The sequence below is a fragment of the Danio aesculapii genome, chromosome 12 (genome assembly GCF_903798145.1).
Source record: "Danio aesculapii chromosome 12, fDanAes4.1, whole genome shotgun sequence".
Classification (NCBI taxonomy): domain Eukaryota; kingdom Metazoa; phylum Chordata; class Actinopteri; order Cypriniformes; family Danionidae; genus Danio; species Danio aesculapii.
Window position 1 is genome coordinate 50,579,712 of NC_079446.1, and position 24,516 is coordinate 50,604,227.

A 24,516-nucleotide genomic window follows, 5' to 3' on the forward strand; every position below is an offset into this window, starting at 1 on the left:
GCTGGAATAGTTGGCGGTTCATTCCGCGGTGGCAACCCCTGATGAATAAAGGGACTAAGCCGAAGGAAGATGAATGAATGAATAATATAATATCTAAAAATATAAGATATATCTATAAGATCAATGACAGCATGTGTTTTTAGGTCATTGTAACTTACTAAACTGAGTTAATCATGTTCTAACTTAATTTTATAAGTTACGCAAGCTGTTTTAAATCAGTTTAACATAATATAAGTTCAATGTTAATTTGATTCAGCTTAACATTTGAAGGCAACCAGGATTGTTTTACTGTGTAATAATAAAGTAATAAGAATTACTCATGAGCCCTTTTCACATTCGCGTGTTTCTCAGAATAGTAAGAGGTCATAGTTGGTAAACTCAAAGCGCGGTGAATGGGAGAGTACAGCAGATCATTTATCTACTCCACGATGGTGTTATCAGGACTTTCAGAAAAAGAAAAACAATAGTGTGAGACTGATAACGGCAGCCAGAAGAGAGAATAATGTCATGTTTATTATAGCCACAGCACTGTGTGTGTGTGTGGTTAGTGCTGGTCAGGTGTGCCTGTGTGCTTCAGTGTGAGTGTGTGCTTCATGCTCCTGTTAGTCTCTGTTCATCTGAAACTCCACATCTATAATCCTCTTAGTCTATGCTGACATTATCTTCAGCAGCTCAAACACTCTAATGGCTAATGGACAGACGGCTGCTTCTCACTCAGGGCTGCTGTTTATGCTAATGAGATGGAGACTAGTGGGCGGAGACTTGTTTGCCTCTTTGATGACACGTACAGAAGGAGAATGTCAATCAAAGTGTTTCATTTTCAAGTCTGATTATAACAAACACAATTAATTGATGTTGATCATTAGAGGCTGGAGATATTCACACACTGCTGACACACACACTACTGGGCTTAAACTGTTTCAGTGCACTAGAGCAGGGGTTCCCAAACTTTTCTGCCCGCGACCCCTAAAATAACAATGCCAGTGACTCGTGACCTGCAGATTCCTCTTAGGTGGTTATAAATATGCAGACGTTGCTCATACACCAATAGGCCTAAATAAACACGAGCAGATTGACAACACAAAAAAGTGCAACAGTCTAACAACCATATCATTGTATAGTCTTTTATTAATTTGTCTAATTTATATTAACCTCAACTAAAGTGACTGGAAGACACCATGTTCACAGCACAAGTCTATTCTTGGTTTAATTTTGGAGACCGCCAATTATTCTCAATATTCAGTTGTAGCCTGCATTTGTTTTTAATGTGTTTGATTGACATAAAGACGTCTGAAAATTGAACTTGATGCTATAAAACCCATCTGCTGCAGCTGACGCTACTGCTGTGATGTTAATCTAATGTAAACACACCATCCTGTAAAAAATAAGAATTAAGTCAAGTGCTATTTTGGGGTTTCTGCCTGGTTTTTGCCTACTTAAATTCAAAAGCTTCCCAAATTAACATGCAGATGTGAAATGCAAATGTTTGGTATCATCTTAAAGAAAAGGCTTTGACTTGTCATAAAACACTGTTGAAAGAGATTAAAGTAATAGTAGATGTTGTCTGTGTTTTAGTAAACCTCTCCAAAAAAGAGGCGTTTTTATTTTAAACTCTAATTTGAAAGTGGACCTTTTAGGTTCTGTGTGGTCTGGGTTGCTGTAATTAACTTTGGTGGTTCCTGCACATGTCAGAAATCATAGGGAAAAAGAAATCTGTGTCTACCATAATCTATGCAAAAGTTATTCTATTCCAACTGATGAGAGAACGGAACCACTTATGGGGATATTGGGCCAGTACAGACCTTTCAAATTTAAAGACTGCGGAAGTAAATGACGTCACGGACCCAGTACCGACCGGGTATGTCTGTTGCCAGGTCCTCCTGCACTGAAGCTCTATATAAAGCCTCTAGTCATTTGAGTTGGGAGCGCAGGGCTCTGCTGGGGTTTATCAGGTCTGCAGTATCATATGTCTGAATAACCGCAGGATTTACACTGATATTCTCTCTTTACACTGAGCGATAATCCCGTCTTAATGAACACGTCTGAAACCAGAACCAAACACTTAACAAATCATCCACAGACTGTGTGAAGAGCATGAAGAAACACTGCCATAATCTAACCGTCAGACGGCTGATTTAGTATCACTGAGATAATGCTGGATTTATATATATATTTATATATATATTATTTTTTTCTATTTATTATTTTTTAAGCAAAAAAGTATAATTAGGATTATTTTTGATTGGTAATATGAATATAAACTAAAATGAGATTTTTTAAAATTGTTTTTTATTGAAGGAAGAACAAGAAGAACAAGGTGAAATAATACATACTAATATTTGACAATACTCCACATATTTATTGATTTCAGTTACATGAATCTTTACCCCATGAACAATCCCCTCCTCAAAACAAATAAATAAATAAAATAGTATATATAAAAAATAAGAAATAAAAAATTGAAATATTACATATTCACAGAGTTTTGATTGTACTGTAAGGAAGTATTTAACATCAATGTTTGTCTCTTGTGTTTGATTTCTTTATCCTTTTAAACATAGACCTTTTAATTTCCATTAAATGAGATATTTAAAATATACCTACTTCAGCTAGTTGGATGCTATTTATCATTATAATAATGTAGTAGTGATAATATTTGACATTTTTATGATGAAAACGACTTATATTTTATAATTTTTATTTTACTATTTATTTTTTAAAAGTAAAAAAAGCATAACTAATATTACTATAGTTTTACCATTAATATATGGTAAGTTATTAATGCTATAGAAGTGATATCATTTATTTATGTATTTTTTGCTTGGAATATAATATGATGAACTAAAATTAAATATTTAAAAAATCCATTTCAGTAATTAGGTCCTATTTTTACATTTATTTTAAAACATGTAGGTAATATAATAGAGAACATTTTTATGATGAAATAGATACAATATCTTGTTTGTTTTATTTTATTGTTTTAATATTTTATTTTATTGTACCAGTTTTTTTTTTTTTGTAAAAAAGTATAATTGGGATTATTTTCGCTTGAAATATAATATGATAAACTAACATTTTATATTTTTAAAATCTCATCTAATGGGATGCTTTATGTTGACAAAAATTAGTACAAGAACTTGTTTGTTTTTTCATTTTTTTTTAATATTTTATTATTTTTTGAAAAAATAAAGTCATAAAACTGAAACTATTTTTTTGTTGTTTGGAATAAAATTTTTGAACATAAATAATATAATTTCAGATTGGTGGAAGATATTGTAAATGTATAAAATACATAGAGACGTTAAATATTTTATTTATTACTGTTATGATTATTATTATTATTATTATTAATAATAATAATAATAATAATAACAATTTAAAAGTTCTATTTTTAATTTCAATAAGATATTATTAGTCATCATTTATTATTAGTCATAATAATAATAGTCAACATTTTAATAACCTAACAAAAAATACAACAACATTCATAAAACTTTAAAATAACTTTTAAAATAATAATGAGAATAATGAATAAAATATCGAAGAAAAAAAATACATTAAACTAAAAATAAAAGCTAATAAAATAAACTGGTAGCAGCTAAAACACAACATCTCAGCGATATTAAAATACCACTGCCTATGCTAATAATATTTGGAGGTTTTGCTAATCGCTGAAATAAAGTTGAATCATTGCATTGCTGTAATTAAAACCAGCACATCATCAATAATGCGCTTCTTGTGTCTGTTTTGCAGGAGGATCCGCTTGGAAATCTCAATCTGGCTTTAGAAATTGCAGAGAAACACTTGGACATCCCTAAGATGCTGGACCCAGAAGGTAAACATGGAGCACTTCTATTCTATTTATAACAAAGCAGTAAAATAATCATACCATAAAAGGCACTAATGTTTAATTTTGTATCATATATATATATATATATATATATATGTATGTATGTATGTATGTATGTATGTATGTATGTATGTATGTATATATATATATATATATATATATATATATATATATATATATATATATGTATGTATATGTTTGTTAAAGCAATACAGACAGAGACAAGAAAAATACAACAAAAAAATACAAACAAACATACAAAAATACACGTGTACTCATATTATATGTGTATGTATTAATAATAAATGTGTAATAGTCATTTTTCTCATTAATAAATGAATAAACCTGAAGTTACATTTATTTCAGTATGATTTACTACTGAAACGCAATACTGAGATGAGGGCGGGGTTTATTTTAAGCTATTTTTAGCTTATGTAAGCTATAATGGCACTCGCAGTGAAATTTGAGATATCAAAAAGTCTACACAGCGCCCTCTGGTGGATTTGCGAAAACAAAAACTGCAGAAAAACGTGCAACCAGGACGTATTTCACGGTCTCCAGAAACGTATGTAGAGGTGCGTTTTCAGAATGAGCCTGGGTTGGATTAGAGATTTCTAAAAGAAATAGTGTTTTTTAGTTGATTATCTGCTAACCTAAATAGCAAAATAAACGTTAGCTGTGTTTTCATTCAAAGATGTGTATTAGATTAATGCACAAACTGTAATATGGCATAATAATCATCAGTGAGTAAAGCAGCGTCTCCAGTCACTGTTGCACAGTAGAGCATCACCTCCTCAGCTCCTGCTGCTCCTGCACAGATATCACTGAGAGAAGTGGAGTAAGGGATTCTCCACTGTGGTGTTTGTTCTCTTCTAATAAATGAGCTGCGCCTCAGAAGACCGAGTGCGGTGAACGCGGTGACTTTTGGAGGTGTGAGATAGTAATGTAAATAGATGCTCAAGACAGTTCTGGAGGGAATGATAATAGTAGAATAATACTGAAGCACTGTGATGATGGACTGACGGAGGACTGAGGCCTTTTACTATCAGCACAACAACATTTCACATCTGACACAAGGGAGAGCTGCAAACATGGAGAGCTGCAGACCAACATTAATGATGCACAGAAACACACATTTCTATCTGTCAAATCATCTGAGAGAAATTTAAAAGCACTGAAGAAGCGCTGAGTTTACTCACTGAAGCTGTTTCCATTGTATTCCGGGGCCCTGTGACAACGACAAAGCGGAGAGCGCATGGGGTGGGGGTGTCATGAACTAAATGTGGAGAGGAGGAGTGGGAGGGGTGGTGGTTTCTGGTGTCTGCCGAGGTCTATTGGATGAAAATGAAGAGAGATTGGGGATTGGTTAGCCCCTGATTGTAACTCTGGGGGCCCCAAAACAGCGTGGGCCCCTAGAAACATCTTAACCTTCACCCCTTGCAGCGCTCTTGACTGTAGTTCTGTGGTGAGGGGGCGGGGCCGAGAGGCTTGGGAACAGATCGAGGCTGAAGTAAGTGAAGAATAAGAAACACCTGTGACGCACACCAGTCTCGAATCCCACAGGATGAGCTCTGGACTATAAGAGGAGGAACGATGGCAGAGGGAGCCGAGAGAGGACCGGGCCCGGACATTTTCTGTTTTACCGTGAGGAGCTGCTGTCTGTTTGTTTTATTTTTAGCATTAAAACTTATTAAAAGTTCGTCGGTTCTCCTCATTCCCGGCGGCCAGGTGGCCATTAACTTAACTACAAGTTCATAAACAGTTTTTAAGATCAGATGAAAAGTTTTTCTGCTCAGTTTTATGCGCAGTTTCACATTTTTGCACGTCTTGCCTTTAAGCAGTGAAGTGATATTCCAGAATGTGCATAAAAATGGGTGTATGGAAACATGATGGGTGTAATTGTAATGTTCATTCATTCATTCCTTCATCTTCCTTCGGCTTAGTCCCTTTATTCATAAGGGGTCGTCACAGCGGAATGAACCACCAACTATTCCACCATATGTTTACACAGTGGATGCCCTTCCAGCCGTAACCCAGCACTGGGAAACACCCATACACACTCATTCACACACACTCATACACTACGGCCAGTTTAGTTGATCAATTCCCCTATAGCGCATGTGTTTGGACTGTGGGGGAAACCGGAGCACCCGGAGGAACAACACAGGGAGAACATGCAAACTCCACACAGAAACACCAACTGACCCAGCCGAGACTCAAACCAGTGACTTTCTTGCTGTGAGGTGACAGTGCTGCCCCATGAGTGTAATGTGTGTTTCTAAATGTGGATTATGATAAGAGGAGCGTGCACAGGTCACATGACTGCTGTATTATTATTATTATTATTATTATTACTATAATACAACAATAGAGAGGTGTTGAACGCAGCACAGATTTAGCAGTCGCAGCTGTTTGTGCTCAGTGTCGTCTTACTGTGATGAACCTTCACCAGCCTTCCCACAATGCACTGCAGTTATTTTTCACCTCCCATGACAGTCTGATCATTTAAAGCATCGCCCTGATAACAGTGAAACATTTATTTGCTCTGTTAAATATCACTCGGGAAATATCTGAAACGAAGTTCAAATTTCACAAGAGGGCTCCACTTGTACAGGGAAAACTACATTTCCCATGATGCTGTGCAAAAATTGAACCAATCAGAGAGCTGCAGTGAGCAAAGTGCACAAAAATAGCTTCGTTACACTCTAAAATACTTATAATTTAGTATGTAAACTATAATAATATCAAGTAAATATAATATTTATTCATTCAATCATTTTCTTTTCGGCTTAGTCCCTTTATTTATCAGGGGTCACCACAGTGGAATGAACCGGCAACTTATCCAGCATATGTTTTATGCAGCGGATGCCTTTCCAGCTGCAACCCATCTCTGGGAAACATCCACACACACTCATTCACACACATACACTATGGACAATTTTAGCTTACCCAATTCCCCTATAGCGCATGTGTTTGGACTGTGGGGGAAACCGGAGCACCCGGAGGAAACCCACACCAACACGGGGAGAACATGCAAACTCCACACAGAAACACCAACTGACCCAGCTGGGACTCAAACCAGCGACCTTCTTGCTGTGAGGTGACAGCACTACCTACTGTGCCACTGCGTCGCCCTAAATGATATATAATTATATCTAAAACAGACTAAATAAAATAAAGGTGCTACAAAAAGAGCAAAATAAATATATTATAGGAGTTTCTGGGTTTATTTCTTGTAAATGTGACTATATATTTCATAATCACCTGCGTGTGTGTGTGTGTGTGTGTGTGTGTTTGTTTGTTTGTGTGTGTCTCTCTCTCTGTGTGTGTATGTATCTGTGTGTGTCAGACATCATCAACACCCCGAAGCCTGATGAGCGAGCCATCATGACGTACGTGTCCTGCTTTTATCACGCATTCGCTGGGGCAGAGCAGGTACTGTAGAGGAGTGCAGTTCATAACTGATGCATCATGGGTAATTCAGTGTAGATATGACGATGAGTGTGTGTGTGTGTGTGTAGGCAGAAACAGCAGCGAACAGGATCTGTAAAGTGCTTGGAGTGAATCAGGAAAATGAGAAACTGATGGAGGAGTATGAGAGACTGGCCAGTGAGGTACGACACACACACACGCACACACACACACACGCACACACACACACACACACACACACACACACACCTGAAAGATGGACAGATTTAAAAACACAGAACAAAATACTCTACCGTTTTTTTCCTCAAAAACTCTTAATAAATAGTGACTACATTTTATTTTCATCCATTCATTTTCCTTCAGCTCTCTTATTCATCAGGGGTCACCACAGCGGAATGAACCGCCAACTATTCCAGCATATGTTTTACACAGCGGATGCCCTTTCAGTTGCAACCCAGTACTGGGAAACACCCATACACACTCATTCACACACACACACTCATACACTACGGCCAATTTAGTTGATCAATTCCCCTATAGCGCATGTGTTTGGACTGTGGGGGAAACCGGAGCACCCGGAGGAAACCCACACCAACACGGGGAGAACATGCAAACTCCACACAGAAACACCAACTGACCCAGCCGGGACTCAAACCAGAGACCTTCTTACTGTAAGGCCACAGTGCTAACCACTGAGCCAATGAAATGAAATGAATAAATTTTTTTACTGCTGAACCTTTGGTATATTTGTATTGATATATTAATCTGTACTGCTGTACGGCCTAATATGTGTTACTTTTATCTGTAATGTTACTTTATTTATCTTATAATTATTAATATTAATTAAATTTTATTTGTGTTTTACCCTAAATATTGTTTTTGATGCAATAATATATAAAGTGATCTAATGGTTTTCTGCTTCTACATTGGAGCAGTTGATGTCTTGTGATTCTTTGTATTTAATACTGTAACTCTAATATCATCAATAAATGACTAATATCATCCATAAAACAGAGTTAAAATAGAAACGTCCCATCAGATCATGTGGACAGATCAAGTGACACTAGAGACTGCAGTAATAATGCAAAAATCTCAGCTTTACATCACAGGTATAAGTTGCACTTTGCACATGGTGGCTCAGTGGTCAGCACTGTGGCCTCACAGCAAGAAGGTCGCTGGTTCGAGTCCCGACAGGGTCAGTTGGCGTTTCTGTATGGAGTTTGCATGTTCTCCCCGTGTTGTTCCTCCAGGTGCTCCAGTTTCCCCCACAGTCCAAAAACATGTGCTATAGGGGAATTGATCAACTAAATTGGCTGTAGTGTATGAGTGTGTGTGGGAATGAGTGTGTATGGGTGTTTCCCAGTGATGGGATGCAGCTGGAAGGGCATCCGCTGTGTAAAACATATGCTGGATAAATTGGCGGTTCATTCCGCTGTGGTGACCCTTGATTAATAAAAGGACTAAGCCGAAAAGAAAATGAATGAATGAATGAGTTGGTGGTTCATTTCGCTGTGGCGACCCCTGATGAATAAAGGGACTAAGCCGAAGGAAAATGAATGAATGTAAATCGACATACTGTAGAAAACCGCATAAAATCAAATAATATATCTCATTTTCCTGTATATTTATTGATCAAATCATCATATTAAACTGATTTCTGAAGGATCATGTGACACTGAAGACTACAGAAATGATCTTGAAAATACATCATGAAACCACATTTGAACATGCATCCATCTATAAAATGGCAGTTCTTATTTACAGTAATATTTCAGATTATTGATCCTCTAACCGCTCTGAAACAGCTGCTGGAGTGGATCCGCCGCACCACGCCGTGGCTGGAGAAGCGAGCGGCCGAAAACACCATGGCCTCCACCAGGCGCAAACTGGAGGACTTCAGAGACTACCGGCGCGTGCACAAACCTCCCAAAGTGCAGGAGAAATGCCAGCTGGAGATCAGCTTCAACACACTGCAGACCAAACTGCGCATCAGCAACAGACCCGCGTTCATGCCCTCAGAGGGGAAGATGGTGTCTGTGAGTCTCGCACAGACGCACGCATACTGTATACACATACACACGCACACACACACACACACACAGAAACAGAAGCATGCATATATACACACACGTACATGTATATTCACACACCTACACACACACACAAACAGACACACACACACACACACACACGGAAACAGAAGCATGCATATATACACACACGTACATGTATATTCACACACCTACACACACACACACACACACACAAACAGACACACACACACACAAACAGACGCATGCATACATACTCATGCATATATGCACACGCACACATGCATACATGCACACACATACATGCATAAATGCACACACACATGCAGCATATATGCACACACACACACAAACGAACATACAGTCACACACAAACAGAGATGCAAACACACAAACCGACACACACAAACCGACACACACACAAACAGATGCATACATACATGCACACTGTATATGCACACACACACCCTTATATGCATTAGTGTGTGTGTGTGTGCGTGTGTGTGTGTGCGCGTGTGTGTGTATATGTGTGTGTATATGTGCATGTGTGCTTTTATGCTTGTATGTGTGCATAAATGTGTGTGTGTGTGTGTGTGTGTGTGTGTGTGTGTGTGTGTGTGTGTGTGTGTGTGTATATGTGTATATGTGTATATGTGTATATGTGCATGTGTGCTTTTATGCTTGTATGTGTGCATAAATGTGTGTGTGTGTGTGTGTGTGTGTGTGTGTGTATGTGTGTATATATGCATGCATCGGTTTGTGTGTGTGTGTGTGTGTGTGTGTGTGTGTGTGTGTGTGTGTGTGTGTGTGTATATGCATGCATCTGTTCGCATGTGTGTTTGTGTGTGTGTGTTTATGCGTGCGTGCGTGTGTGCGTGCGTGTGTGTGTGTGTGTGCATGTGTTTGTGTGTATATATATCCATGCATCTGTTTGCATGTGTGTTGTGTGTGTGTGTGTGTGTGTGTGTGTGTGTATATATGCATGCATCTGTTCGCATGTGTGTTTGTGTGTGTGCAGGACATCACCGCAGCATGGCAGGGTCTGGAGCAGGCAGAGAAGGGTTATGAGGAGTGGCTGCTCAGTGAGATCAGACGTCTGGAGCGTGTTGAACATCTGGCTGAGAAGTTCCAGCAGAAAGTCTCCACACACGAGAGCTGGGCGCAGGGTGAGAAACATACAGCACTGCACACACAGCGCTCTGCAATAAATGAGGGATTTCATGCATGTATCTCTGTGTGTCCATTACAACACTCACTGGATAGTAATACATTTATTTAAAAAAAGCCTTTCATGAAACTCAAGGTCAATGTACAACAGATATATACAATTTATGAACAATAAACCAACAGTATAAAACAGAGGAAATGATAATAGTGCAGCAATATGAAATGGAGTTATCAGGAGGATCTTATTAGCTCAGACTTGCATTCAGAAGACTTCAACAGCAAAATGGAAATACATTCATGACTTTCTAACGTTTACAGATTGTGAATGTATTCCCTGTTAAATGTCAGAGATGCACTGAGAAAAACAGCACATGAAACACTGATGGAAACCTGTCTGCCAGCAACACATGAATTAACATGTTTAGATTAATTTAGATCATACACCTTCTGTAGTGGCAATTTTTCTTTAATGAGGCGTTCTCTGTGGTAAAGAAGACAAAGTCTTACCCACGGTCTTTTAAAGTTTTATTCTTTGCAAAGAAGGTCACAATCACATAGCAACGACTGCAGAGTGAGACACTGAAAACAGAGTGTGCTCTCTCTTTTATCTGGTTTCTCCTCTGTACTGCTTACGAGGTCGCTAAAGCCATGCGCTAGACACCTGCATCATGGATTATAGTTATCGAATTGGATTCATGTTTACTGCTTCAGGTTTGGGCTTCTAATCAGGCCATATCATGTTTACGTTAGGTGTCTTAACCTTTCTGACCCATGCCCCTTACAAAACAAGGAGACAAACAACATTACCCAATAGAAGTATAAGATGAAAGACAAAAACAGAGTAGTCACGCACAGTAAAATTAAGCAATGTAGAAAATGCATTCACATCTAAAAGATGAATATAAATGAATTTCCATTACAATTTCCCTGCAGGATCTGCACTTTTTTCAGATGTACCTTTTGACTTAAATTACAAACATACTATAGTCATTTGTGGTGACTACTACGGTTGTTTTAAACCATAACTTGAATTAATCAGTTGTTTTGATTCTACAGTTGCTATGGTAACACAATGACTTTAGTAATTGATCTGTTGGGGTAATTCTATAGTTGCCATGGTAACACAAGGACTATATTAATTGATCTGCCGGGGTGATTCTATAGTTGCTATGGTAACAACAACTATATTAATTGATCTGTTTCTATTGTTGATTCTATAGTTGCTATGGTAACACAAGGACTATAGTAATTGATCTGTTGGGGTAATTCTATTGTTGCCATGGTAACACAAAACTATAGTAATTGATCTGCTGGGGTTATTCTATAGTTGCCATGGTAACATAAGGACTATATTAATTGATCTGCCGGGGTGATTCTATAGTTGCTATGGTAAAAACAGCTATATTAATTGATTTGTTTCTATTGTTGATTCTATAGTTGCTATGGGAACACAACAACTATAGTAATTGATCTGTGGTTGTAATTCTACAGTTGCTATGGTAACACAACAACTATAGTAATTGATTTGTTGTGGTGATTCTACAGTTGCTATGGTAACACAACAACTATAGTAATTGATCTGTTGTTGTAATTCTACAGTTGCTATGGTAACAAAACAACTATAGTAATTGATCTGTTCTGGTGATTCTGCAGTTGCTATGGTAACACAACAACTATAGTAATTGACCTGCTGGGGTGATTCTATAGTTGCTATGGTAACGACAACTATATTAATTGATTTGTTTCTATTTTTGATACTACAGTTGCTATGGTAAAACAAAAACTATAGTAATTGATCTGCTGTGGTGATTCTATTGTTGCTATGGTAACAAAGAACTATAGTAATTGATCTGTTTTGTTGATTCTACAGTTGCTATGGTAACACAACAACTATAGTAATTTATCTGTTCTGGTGATTCTGCAGTTGCTATGGTAACACAACAACTATAGTAATTGACCTGCTGGGGGGATTCTATAGTTACTATGGTAACGACAACTATATTAATTGATTTGTTTCTATTTTTGATTCTACAGTTGCTATTGTCACACAAAAACTATAGTAATTGATCTGTTGTGGTGATTCTGCAGTGGCTATGGTACACAACTGCTATAGTCATATAAATCAATAGCTGTAATTTTCTACAGCTGCAGTGTATATTATAGTACAATACACCACAGTTTACCGAAGTAAAAACAATAAGTAGTTTTAAAGAGTTTCAAATGCTATAATCTATTCTATACAGTATATTACACTTTACTATAGTATGGTTGAGAAACACCCGAATTTACTATAATATTTTTGGTTGTGTGTATTTTGTGTGTGTGCTGCAGGAAAGGATCAGCTGTTGACACTGAAGGATTATGAGAGCGGGTCACTGACAGACGTGAGGGCTCTGTTACGAAAACACGAGGCATTTGAGAGCGATCTGGCTGCACATCAGGACAGAGTGGAGCAGATCGCCGCCATTGCACAGGAACTCAAGTATGACCACTTCCTTTTTCCCCTTTCATGCAAACGTCTGCCTGGCTTTTACTGTCAACTTATGTTTATATATAAGGGATAACATACATCCAGACAGTTGTTGTCACAGAATGAATCTCACAGGTTTAGCACATGATATTGGACCAATAAATCATACTGGACCGATAATGATATTATTAAAAATAGCATTTATCACAACCATAAATGAGGATGCTTCAATCACACAACAGGAGTGCCAGTTTGTGGATGTTAAATTGGATTTATTTTGTAGAGTAACTTAGGAATAATGGATCTCTATACAGCAGCATATTTACTCGTTTGATGGGCATCGGTGGCATCAAGGTATGGTTTATCCTGACATTTGACCCTGATTATCCTTCACCAGCTCATTTACATTTAAAGGAACACAAGGCAAAACAAGAACTCTATGAATTGATTAATTAATAACGTTGATTCTATAGTTGCTAGGGTAACTCAACAACTATAATAATTGATCTGTTGTTGTGATTCTATGGTTGCTATGGTAACACAAGAACTATATTAATTGATCTGTTTCTATTGTTGATTCTATAGTTGCTATGGTAACACAACCAACTATAGTAATTGATCTGTTTCTATTGTTTGTTTTGTAGTTGCTATGGTAACTCAACAACTATAGTAGTTGATCTATTGTTGTGATTCTAATGTTATGGTAAAACAAAAACTATAGTAATTGATCTGTTGTTGTAATTCTATAGTTGCTATGGTAACCCCACAACTAGAGTAATTGATCTGTTGTGGTGATTCTACAGTTGCTATGGTAAAACAACTATAGTAATTGATCTGCTTTTGGTGATTCTATTGTCGCTATGGTAACACAAGAACTACAGTAATTGATCTGTTTTGTTGATTCTACAGTTGCTATGGTAACACAAGGACTATAGTAATGGATCTGTTGGGGGGATTCTATAGTTGCTATGGTAACCCAACAACTATAGTAATTGATCTGTTGTGGTGATTCTATAGTCGCTATGGTAACACAACAACTATAATAATTGATCTGTTGTTGTGATTCTATGGTTGCTATGGTTACACAAGAACTATATTAATTGATCTGTTTCTATTGTTGATTCTATAGTTGCTATGGTAACACAACCAACTATAGTAATTGATCTGTTTCTATTGTTTGTTCTGTAGTTGCTATGGTAACACAACAACTATAGTAGTTGATCTATTGTTGTGATTCTAATGTTATGGTAAAACAAGGACTACAGTAATTGATCTGTTGTTGTGATTCTATAGTTGCTATGGTAACCCAACAACTAGAGTAATTGATCTGTTGTGGTGATTCTACAGTTGCTATGGTAACACAACAACTACAGTAATTAATCTGTTGTGGTGATTCTACAGTTGCTATGGTAAAACAAGAACTATTGTATTTGATCTGCTTTGGTGACTATTGTTGCTATGGTAACACAAGAACTACAGTAATTGATCTGTTTTGTTGATTCTACAGTTGCTATGGTAACACAAGGACCATAGTAATGGATCTGTTGGGGGGATTCTATAGTTGCTATGGTAACACAAAAACTATAGTAATTGATCTGTTCTGGCGATTTTATAGTCGCTATGGTAACACAACAACTATAATAATTAATCTGTTGTTGTGATTCTATAGTTGCTATAGTATCACAAGAACTATATTAGTTGATCTGTTTCTATTGTTGATTCTATAGTTGCTATGGTAACACAACAACTATAATAATTGATCTGTTGTTGTGATTCTATAGTTGTTATGGTAACACAATAACTATATTAATTGCCATATGTATTTTGGCCTAAAACATCACAGATACATTAGTATAGACCCTTCATAGGCCCCTATATGCCCTTAAAATCGGAGCCCTTTAGGAGTAGATTATAATTGATGTAAACATGCAATTGCAAATGGCATTGACAGTAAACGTTACTGCCTTCTCATTCATTGTATTGTCCTAAGGGTAACTCTGACCACACTTCCAGTATGCTACATGTCTACCTGCTCATGCTGTGGATAGTAATGGTTTAAAGCGGTTGTATTGTTTTAAATGTGTTCCCGTCTGGCTTCAGTCTCTATTGTGCTAAATGTGTTTCAGAGCAGCTGTCAGATTCCTCCTCAGACAATGAGCCAATGCTGTACGCACAAACACACACGTCTCGCATGCATGTATACAGTATATTTTTATTCACCGCTCTATTTGTAGTGTCTGTGTTCAGTTGTTGATGCCGGTGTGTCAAAGTGACATGGGCATGTGAAAGTTCCCATCAGGCCTGCTGTCAACACCTCCATCAGCACAGGTGCACCAGCGGCTGATCACAGCACCGTTTTATGGATCTTAAATGTGTCCAAAGGGCATTTACACACAGTCCAGATCAGCTCAGATTTCCTGACAGACTTTCAGATGGATTGACTGTAGTTTTTTCCTGTGCTTTGATTTTTGCAATTCAGTGGACTTTGGATTTATAATTGAAGAAAAACTGATTAGTCCTTCTGTGACATACGTATTGTTGCCTTTCACACAATGTTTAACAGAGCATGGAGATTTTTCCTATTGCATTTTTTTAATTCTGGAGAAAGTCTTATTTCTTTTAGTTTGTCTGGAATAAAAAATAAAAAAGTAAAAAATGATAAGGTCAATGTTTAATCCTCAATGTTTAATGCCCCTTTAAGATTTCATTTTTTTATCAACCACTGTTACTGTTGTCCACTGACTTGCAAATAACTAGTAGAATAGTATGTACTGTCAACGACAAAAGAAATAATTCATTCATTAATCTTCTTTCGGCTTAATCCCTTATTTATCAGCGGTCGCCACAGCAGAATGAACCGCCAACTATTCCAGCATATGTTTTACACATCGAATGCCCTTCCAGCCGCAACCCAGTACTGGGAAACACCCATACACACTCATTCTCACAAACACACTCATAAACTACAGCCAATTTAGGTGACCCGTACCAAACCGAACCGTACCATACCAGTCAGTGGAAGCGAACCATTAGTTCATCAGTTACCCTATAGCACATGTGTTTGGACTGTGGGGGAAACCAGAGCACCCGGAGGAAACCCACACCAACACGGGGAGAACATGCAAACTCCACACAGAAATGACAATTGGCCCAGATGGGGACTCGAACCGGTGACCTTCTTGCTGTGAGGGCCAGTGCTAACCACTGAGCCACCACATCGCCCTAATTTGAAATTAATTATTAACAATTTTATGTTTAAAAACGCGCTGGAAAAAATCTCCATTAAACAGCACTATGGACATATTTGAAAGGAATTAAAATGCAAAGATAATATTTTTACCACATAGAGATCTGATACATGGGAGTATCTACAGTGTATATAGACATAATATGGTCATATATGAACACATATAAAAATGATATCTAATACATGTACATACTTGTCAGTTCAGTGGTTGGGAAAAAATATGTAAGCAGCTATTTTTTGCTATATTTCCGATTATAGGTTGTGTTGCATATATGACATTTACTGTGTGTGTAACCCCGCCGGTCTTACACCATCTAACCCACTCCGAGCTGGTATCGAAACAGTGACCTTCCGCATGGGAGTCCCTTGCTCTACTAAGGAGACTAAAGACCATGACCTCAAATGTCAGTTGAGCAGCTTTAGAGGTCAGAGGAGTGAGGTTTACCTGCACAGCACTTACTAGCTGGCCTCCGTTACATATATATGCAAAATTCATATAGGAACATATATGTCTTATATGACAATGAATGCAAATTTACATACAGTACAGTATATCAGATTTCTATGTGGGTCAGCTGTACACTGCCAAACTTTATGTTACTTGAGATTTGAGAAGCACAAAAACAAAAGATTTATGACCTAATAAATGTATAAAAAGGTAAAAAAATAAAAAAAATAAAAATTTAAATAATATGTGTTGTGATTTTCTGTGTGTGTGTGTGTGTGTGTGTGTGTGTGTGTGTGTGTGTGTGTGTTTGTTGATACATGTAGTTTATGAATGTGTGGGTCTGTTACTGATGCTAATGAAAACAGTATTAATATAGTGTGTGCGTGTGTGTGTGTGTGTGTGTGTGTGTGTGTGTGTGTGTGTGTGTGTGTGTGTGTGCGTGTGCGTGTGCGTTCGTGTGTGTGTGTGTTGGCAGTGAGCTGGATTATCACGCTGCTGCTGTCATTAATGAACGCTGTCAGTCCATCTGTGACCAGTGGGATCAGCTGGGAACTCTGACCCAGAAACGCAGAGAAGCTCTGGAGGTCATTCGCACATCACTTCATTCATTCATTCATTCATTCATTCATTCATTCATTCAGTTGGTTATTATAGTATACACTTATTCACAATAAGAATGTATGTGTGTGTACGTTATGAGTATATTTATAATTATAAGTATGTTTATAATGAAAAATGTAAAAATATAACAAAATGTAAAAGTGTATAGTGTATGTGGTACACAATTATCTATTGATGATTTATTCAGAGAAATCTAGACGTTCTTTAAATCAGTTTAGTCCCATTTGGCATTTTGACATCTGTAGAAAGCAACTGTGATCAACTGAAGGAAACACTTGACATACGTCTACAATATACACCACACAATGTTATTTACTATCTATAACACTTCAGCTTAGAGATTATAGAGGTTAAGCAGACACACTAGAGGTCGGATGATCTGATGCTGAATTCAGGAATAAAGTTTTAACATATATATATATATGTGTGTGTGTGTGTGCATGTGTGCATGCGTGCGTGCGTGTGTGTGTGTGTGGTTTAGAGGACGGAGAAGCTCTTGGAGACAATCGATCAGCTGTTTCTGGAGTTTGCTAAGAGATCTGCTCCGTTCAATAACTGGATGGATGGAGCCATGGAGGATCTGCAGGACATGTTTATGGTTCACTCCATCGACGAGGTCCAGGTAAACACTCTACCTGACAAAAGTCTTGTTGCCTATCTAAGTTTTAGGAACACAAATAATAACTGGACTTCTAGTTGATGATTTGGTATCAGAAGTGTCTTATATGAAAGGTAAAGGCCTCTAGATGAGGCTTATTTGAGCACAATATAATCTGATCATGTCTTGATGTTGACTGATTTGATTAGGACAGTGCGGTCTGACTCTGCTTAGACTAAAGTCTGCTCACTGAACCTTCAATAATGTCCAGTATAGAATATGTGCTCATGCTGCAGTGGAAACAGAATGAATATTGTGTCTGACTCCATCATGAGCTTGGAGGACTGCATCCATACATCTCTGACATGACTCAAATCACTGATTAATAAAGTCATCTGGAATGGTGAAGAAAGCCTTCTTGCAGGACTCCCAGAGTTCATCAAGAGTCTTTGTGTTCATCTTCAACGCCTCCTCCATCTTACCCAAGACATGCTCAATAATGTTCATGTCTGGTGACTGGGCTGGCCAATCCTGCAGCACCTTGACCTTCTCTGCTTTCAGGAGCTTTGATGTGGAGGCTGAAGTATGAGAAGGAGCGCTATCCTGCTGGAGAATTGTCCCTCTCCTGTGGTTTGTAATGTAATGGGCAGCACAAATGTCTTGATACCTCAGGCTGTTGATGTTGATCATCCACTCTGCAGATCTCTCGCACGCCCCCATACTGAATGTAGCCCCAAACCATGATGTCTCCTTCACCAAACTTGACTGATTTCTGTGAGAATCTTGGCTCCATGATGGTTCCAGTAGGTCTTCTGCAGTATTGGTGATGATTGGGATGCAGATCAACAGATGATTCAGCAGAGAAATCCACCTTCTGACACTTTATGATCAACTAGAAGTCCAGTTATTATGTGCAGCTCTTACAACTGAGATCCAGCACAAGACTTGTGTCAGGTAGTGTTCAGTACTCCGCCACTACCCAAAACTCAACCTTCACACGTTAAATATGATTTTGAAGCATTATGAGTAATGAAAACACAAGGCATGTCCTCATAAGACTTTTGTCAGGTAGTGTACACAGCATCTCACACTGTGTCCTAACCACACACTACACACCATAGAATGTATGAAATGTGTGTGTGTATGTGTGTGTGTGTGTGTGTGTGTGTGTGCGCAGAATCTGCTGTCGGCTCATGATCAGTTTAAAGTGACTCTCCCGGAGGCGGACAGTGAGCGTCAGGCCATCATGAGCATCTATAATGAGGTGCAGAAGATCTGTCAGAGTTACGGCATCAGCAGCAAACTCTCCAACATCTACTGCAGCATCACCTCTGCTGACCTCAACCAGAAGTGGGAGAAGGTGAGTGTGTGTGTGTGTGTGTGTGTGTGGGTGGGTGTGTATGCATGTGGGTGATTGTCTGTGTGATTGATTGGGAATGATTGTGTGTTTGTGTGAGTAAATGTGTGTGTGTGTGCGTGTGTGTGTGTGTGTGTGTGTGTGTGTGTTGCAGGTGAAGCGTCTGGTTCCTCAGAGAGATTCAGCTCTGCATGAGGAGTTTTCCAGACAGAACATGAATGAGAGACTCAGACGACAGTTTGCAGGACAAGCCAACGCCATTGGGCCCTGGATACAGACACGCATGGAGGTCACACACACACACACACACACACACACACACACACACACACACACACACACACACACACACAAACAAACACATAGATTTTTAACATTTAGATTTAGTGTTTGCTATTTATTTATTTATTTCTGTTATCATTAATTGTGTTTTAATGGTGTTGGTTTTGTCTGATGTGTGTGTGTGTGTGTGTGTGTGCAGGAAATCGCTCACAGTTCTGTGGATCTGGGCGGTGCGCTGGAGGATCAGATGAACACACTCAAACAATACGAACACGACATCATCAGCTACAAACCCAACATCGACAAACTGGAGGGAGACCACCAGCTCATACAGGAGTCGCTCATATTCGACAACAAACACACCAACTACACCATGGAGGTACACACACACACACACACACACACGTCTATGTGCTCTACTGCAGCATCCCACAAGTCCCGTGTTTGTGTGTGTGTGTCCTGCAGCACATTCGTGTGGGCTGGGAGTCTCTTCTGACCACTGTCGCTCGCACCATCAACGAGATCGAGACTCAGATCATGATGCGCGACGCTAAAGGAATCAGCCAGAAACAACTCAACGACTTCAGATCCTCCTTCACACACTTCGACAGGGTAAAACACCACACACTATAAATATACCCTCTACATACAGAAAACTACATTACTACCACAGCAACTGTAGAATCACCACAGCAGATCAATTACTTTAGTTGTGTTACCATAGCAACTGTAGAATCACCACATGAGATCAATCACTATAGTTGTTGTTACCATACAGGTAGCAACTGTAGAATCACCGCAGCAGATCAATTACTGTAGTTATGTTACCATAGCAACTGTAGAATCACCACAGCAGATCAATTACTTTAGTTGTGTTACCATAGCAACTGTAGAATCACCACAGCAGATCAATTACTTTAGTTGTGTTACCATAGCAACTGTAGAATCACCACAGCAGATCAATTACTTTAGTTGTGTTACCATAGCAACTGTAGAATCACCACAGCAGATCAATTACTGTAGTTATGTTACCATAGCAACTGTAGAATCACCACATGAGAGCAATCACTATAGTTGTTGTTACCATACAGGTAGCAACTGTAGAATCACCACAGCAGATCAATTACTTTAGTTGTGTTACCATAGCAACTGTAGAATCACCACAGCAGATCAATTACTTTAGTTGTGTTACCATAGCAACTGTAGAATCACCACAGCAGATCAATTACTTTAGTTGTGTTACCATAGCAACTGTAGAATCACCACAGCAGATCAATTACTGTAGTTATGTTACCATAGCAACTGTAGAATCACCACATGAGAGCAATCACTATAGTTGTTGTGTTACCATAGCAACTGTAGAATCACCACAGCAGATCAATTACTGTAGTTGTTGTTACCATAGCACCTGTAGAATCACCACAGCAGATCAATTACTGTAGTTGTTGTGTTACCATAGCAACTGTAGAATCACCACAACATATCAATTACTATAGTTGTTGTGTTACCATAGTAACTGTAGAATCACCACAACAGATCAATTACTATAGTTGTTGTGTTACCATAGCAACTGTAGAATCATCTTAACAAATCAACATCACCTCAACAAATCAACTTCTGTAATTGTTGTGTTGCCACAGAAACTGTAGAATCACCACAGCAGATTAATTCAAGTACTTTACTGTAGCTGCGTCTCATTTCAGAGGCTGCATCCTCCAAAGGATGCATTCGAAGTGCCCTGCGTTATCGCGGTGCGATGAAGGCTGTCTCGTTTAAAATAAATTCAAAGGCTCCTTCAAACGCAGCCTCAAAATGTGTCCTTCGTTTCCCAGGTAATGACGGACACAACCGGTGGATCCTTCGTGGCCTCAAAAGTCCCAAGTTTCATTGCGCGCTGATAACGGCAGGACGCTTTTAAAAGAAAACTCTGGATTAAATGTATGAATAAGGTTTATTTTACTTGGATATCTAAACACATTAAAAAACAAAACGAGTTTGACATGTCTGACTAGAGTGATTTTATAGACAGTTCACATGTTTATGTGTACATGTATTGATCAAAGCAAATATATTTCCAGCTTTTATAAACCTTGTTTTGCCTTTCGAACGCTTAAAATAAGTTTTAAAATCACTATGAAAAAAGCTATTACAAACTTTATAACAGCAGCTGTTACGTATGTTGCCTGGTGACGAGATCCGCCCTCTGTAGGCTAGCTCATCTCATTTCAAAATGCTCGGTTCAGCCTGTGTGGACTGCAAAAGACTCACCTTTGAACTCTGAAATGAGACACAGCTTGTATTATGGTTCAAAAACACTTATTTACTATAAATTACTACAGTATTTTTTTCATTGGAGATGTCAAAAATAAAATGATCAGCTGTTAATAGAGGGTTATCAATGATATGTAGATTTTAAATCTTGTCAGAAAATGAGTAAAGAAGTAAAATGTGTTGTGAGTGCTATGGTACAGTGTGTGTGTGTGTATATATATATATATATATATATATATATATATATATATATATATATAATATATATATATATATATATATATATATGCATTGTACAGGACTGTTTTTAATACAAATATACATTGCTGGCTCTCTGAAAGACTGCTTTAGTTGGTCACATCAGATTAAAGTGCTAAAGGGATGAATGTAAATGTATCCTGTGATGTGTAAGTGGGGGGTGGGGGGAGGGGTGTGGGCAGGCAGCTGTATGAGATCCAAAAGTTTACCTTCATATAATTATTAATCACCTGTTTCTAAATGGTCTGCCTCTAAAAGTGAGGGGACGTATGCCCCCTGGTTGCTACGCTCCTGTGTAAATGTGTGTTTCTTGTGTTCTGCAGAAGAAGAAGGGGGGTATGGAGACTGATGACTTCAGAGCCTGTCTGATCTCTATGGGATATGATCTGGTAAAACTACTATAGCAAATAATAATAATAAAGTATCAAAAATGAGTTGGCATAACACTATAACATAACATAATATTTGTTCTTCTGGAGAAAGTCTTATTTGTTTTATTTCGGCTAGAATAAAAGCAGTTTTTAATAGTTTTAAAGCCATTTTAAGCTCAATATTATTAGCTCCTTCAGCAATATTGGTGTTGGATTGTCTCCAGAATAAACCACTGTTATACAATGACTTGCCTAATTACCCTAACTTTACCCTAATTACCCTAGTTAAGCCTTTAAATGTCCCTTTAAGCTGAATACTAGTGTCTTGGAGAATATCTAGTCTAATATTATTTACTGTCATCATGGTGAAGAGGAAAGAAATCAGTTTTTAGAGATTATTAGAGATTATTAGAGTTATTGTGTTGAAGAAACCTGCTCTCCGTTAAACAGAAATTGGGGAATAATATACAGGAATTTAGCAGGACTTCAACTGTATACTCAGAGCATGTCTGATAAATGTGGAATCATTCTTAACTAACATTAACAAAAAATGTGTGTTAATAACTGAGAGAGAAGGGTTTCTGTCAGAGGACTGATGTACTTCATGTCTCTGTCATGTGTGTTTGTTTAAGGGTGAAGCAGAGTTTGCGCGGATCATGGCTTTGGTGGACCCCAATGGTTCTGGAGTGGTGACGTTTCAGGCGTTTGTGGACTTTATGACCCGTGAAACTGGAGAATCTGACACGTCTGAGCAGGTCGTGGCCTCCTTCAGGATTCTGGCGGCTGATAAGGTCAGTTCACACACATTAAATGCACATTAAACACCAGCAAAACCTCATAATAATGAATTATGTACAGTGCTCAGCATAACTGAGCACACCCCGCTTTGAAAATTTATATTTTTTATCAATTTCTCGGTGAATGTAGGTAATATATACAGCTTAGAAAAATAACGGGAACACAAAGAGCACATAGGTTAACCCTTTTTTCAGATTTAATATAAGTCTTTTGTGTCTCCAGAATGTGTGTGTAAAGTTTCAGCTCAAAACACCCATCAGATTATTTATTAGAGCTTTTATAAGATTCTGTTTATACATTTTTGCACCAGGAGGCGGTTTTGCTGTACTGCGCCTTTAAGGCTTGTCCTCCTCACCCACCATTTCTCTGTACCTTTCTGCGTCCCTTAATCTCCTCCCTTGGCAGATTCAGACAACAGACAGACATAAAGGAAGCAGATCTCACGTAGTGTTTGTGAGAAATACTACAGTAAGAACTTTACCAATGAGTATTTGATGCATTTGTTGAGTTGCAACGATGAGTCACACACAGTGTCGTTACAAAGTTCACACACACACACACAGACAGTGTGGACACGACACGCACACACACAGACAGCGCACGCGTTTAGCTTTGCACTCTTTTTGCACGCATATGTACCATGATACTGGTAATCTCCACTGCTGTATGGATATCTGTTATATTAATGTTCAGCATAAACCTGATTTAACGTCCTCAAACCGGGACTGAAGCGTCTTCCTTTATAATAGTTCTGACACGCGGCTGTGCTGATGAAGTAAAGCTGAAGTGAATCGCTGTACTTCATTACACACATGCTCTGTTTTAAAACATGTTAAACATGTAAAACTCACTCTTGATCATGTTTGATGATGATCCTAGTGAACTGAACAGGCCTTTTATTCCCAGTTGCTTTGCGCTTGTCTGGTCTTGTTGATATGATTATACACGTGACTACCGGGACATGTTAATACGTGCAGCTGTTAATCAATTGGGTGGGCGGGGGGACCGCAACTCCTACGTAAGGTTGCAGTCGATCTGAAAACCGCTCCAATTGGTCCACCGTTTTTATGTTGTTAAATTGAAAAAAAAGCACTGGGTGTGTTTATATCACCCCAATATGACGGTCTATACACTATACTTACACACATGTCTGTCCAAACAGCTTGAAAAGTAGATTTTTCACCACAGGTGCCCTTTAAAACAACACAGTGTAACTCCAAGTGTTCCCTTTATATTTTTGAGCAGTTTGTTTTATTTTTTCTAAATTGTTGTGAGGTGGGGGTGACGCAGTGGTG

The 24,516-nt window shown here is 38.2% G+C and overlaps 1 protein-coding gene across 1 annotated transcript in view; it reads left to right on the forward strand.

Annotated features, from left to right (window-relative positions):
• Window positions 1-24,516, forward strand: part of LOC130238032 (alpha-actinin-2-like) — a 39,530-nt gene that overhangs the window by 12,627 nt on the left and 2,387 nt on the right. Inside the window, exons 7-20 of the mRNA XM_056468912.1 lie at window positions 3,754-3,835; window positions 7,200-7,285; window positions 7,372-7,464; window positions 9,088-9,318; window positions 10,352-10,499; window positions 12,832-12,982; window positions 17,141-17,249; window positions 17,768-17,908; window positions 19,062-19,244; window positions 19,396-19,530; window positions 19,723-19,902; window positions 19,989-20,135; window positions 22,376-22,441; window positions 23,056-23,214. Coding sequence (XP_056324887.1) covers window positions 3,754-3,835; window positions 7,200-7,285; window positions 7,372-7,464; window positions 9,088-9,318; window positions 10,352-10,499; window positions 12,832-12,982; window positions 17,141-17,249; window positions 17,768-17,908; window positions 19,062-19,244; window positions 19,396-19,530; window positions 19,723-19,902; window positions 19,989-20,135; window positions 22,376-22,441; window positions 23,056-23,214 — 1,911 coding nt within the window. The remainder of the gene's footprint in view (window positions 1-3,753; window positions 3,836-7,199; window positions 7,286-7,371; window positions 7,465-9,087; window positions 9,319-10,351; window positions 10,500-12,831; window positions 12,983-17,140; window positions 17,250-17,767; window positions 17,909-19,061; window positions 19,245-19,395; window positions 19,531-19,722; window positions 19,903-19,988; window positions 20,136-22,375; window positions 22,442-23,055; window positions 23,215-24,516) is intronic.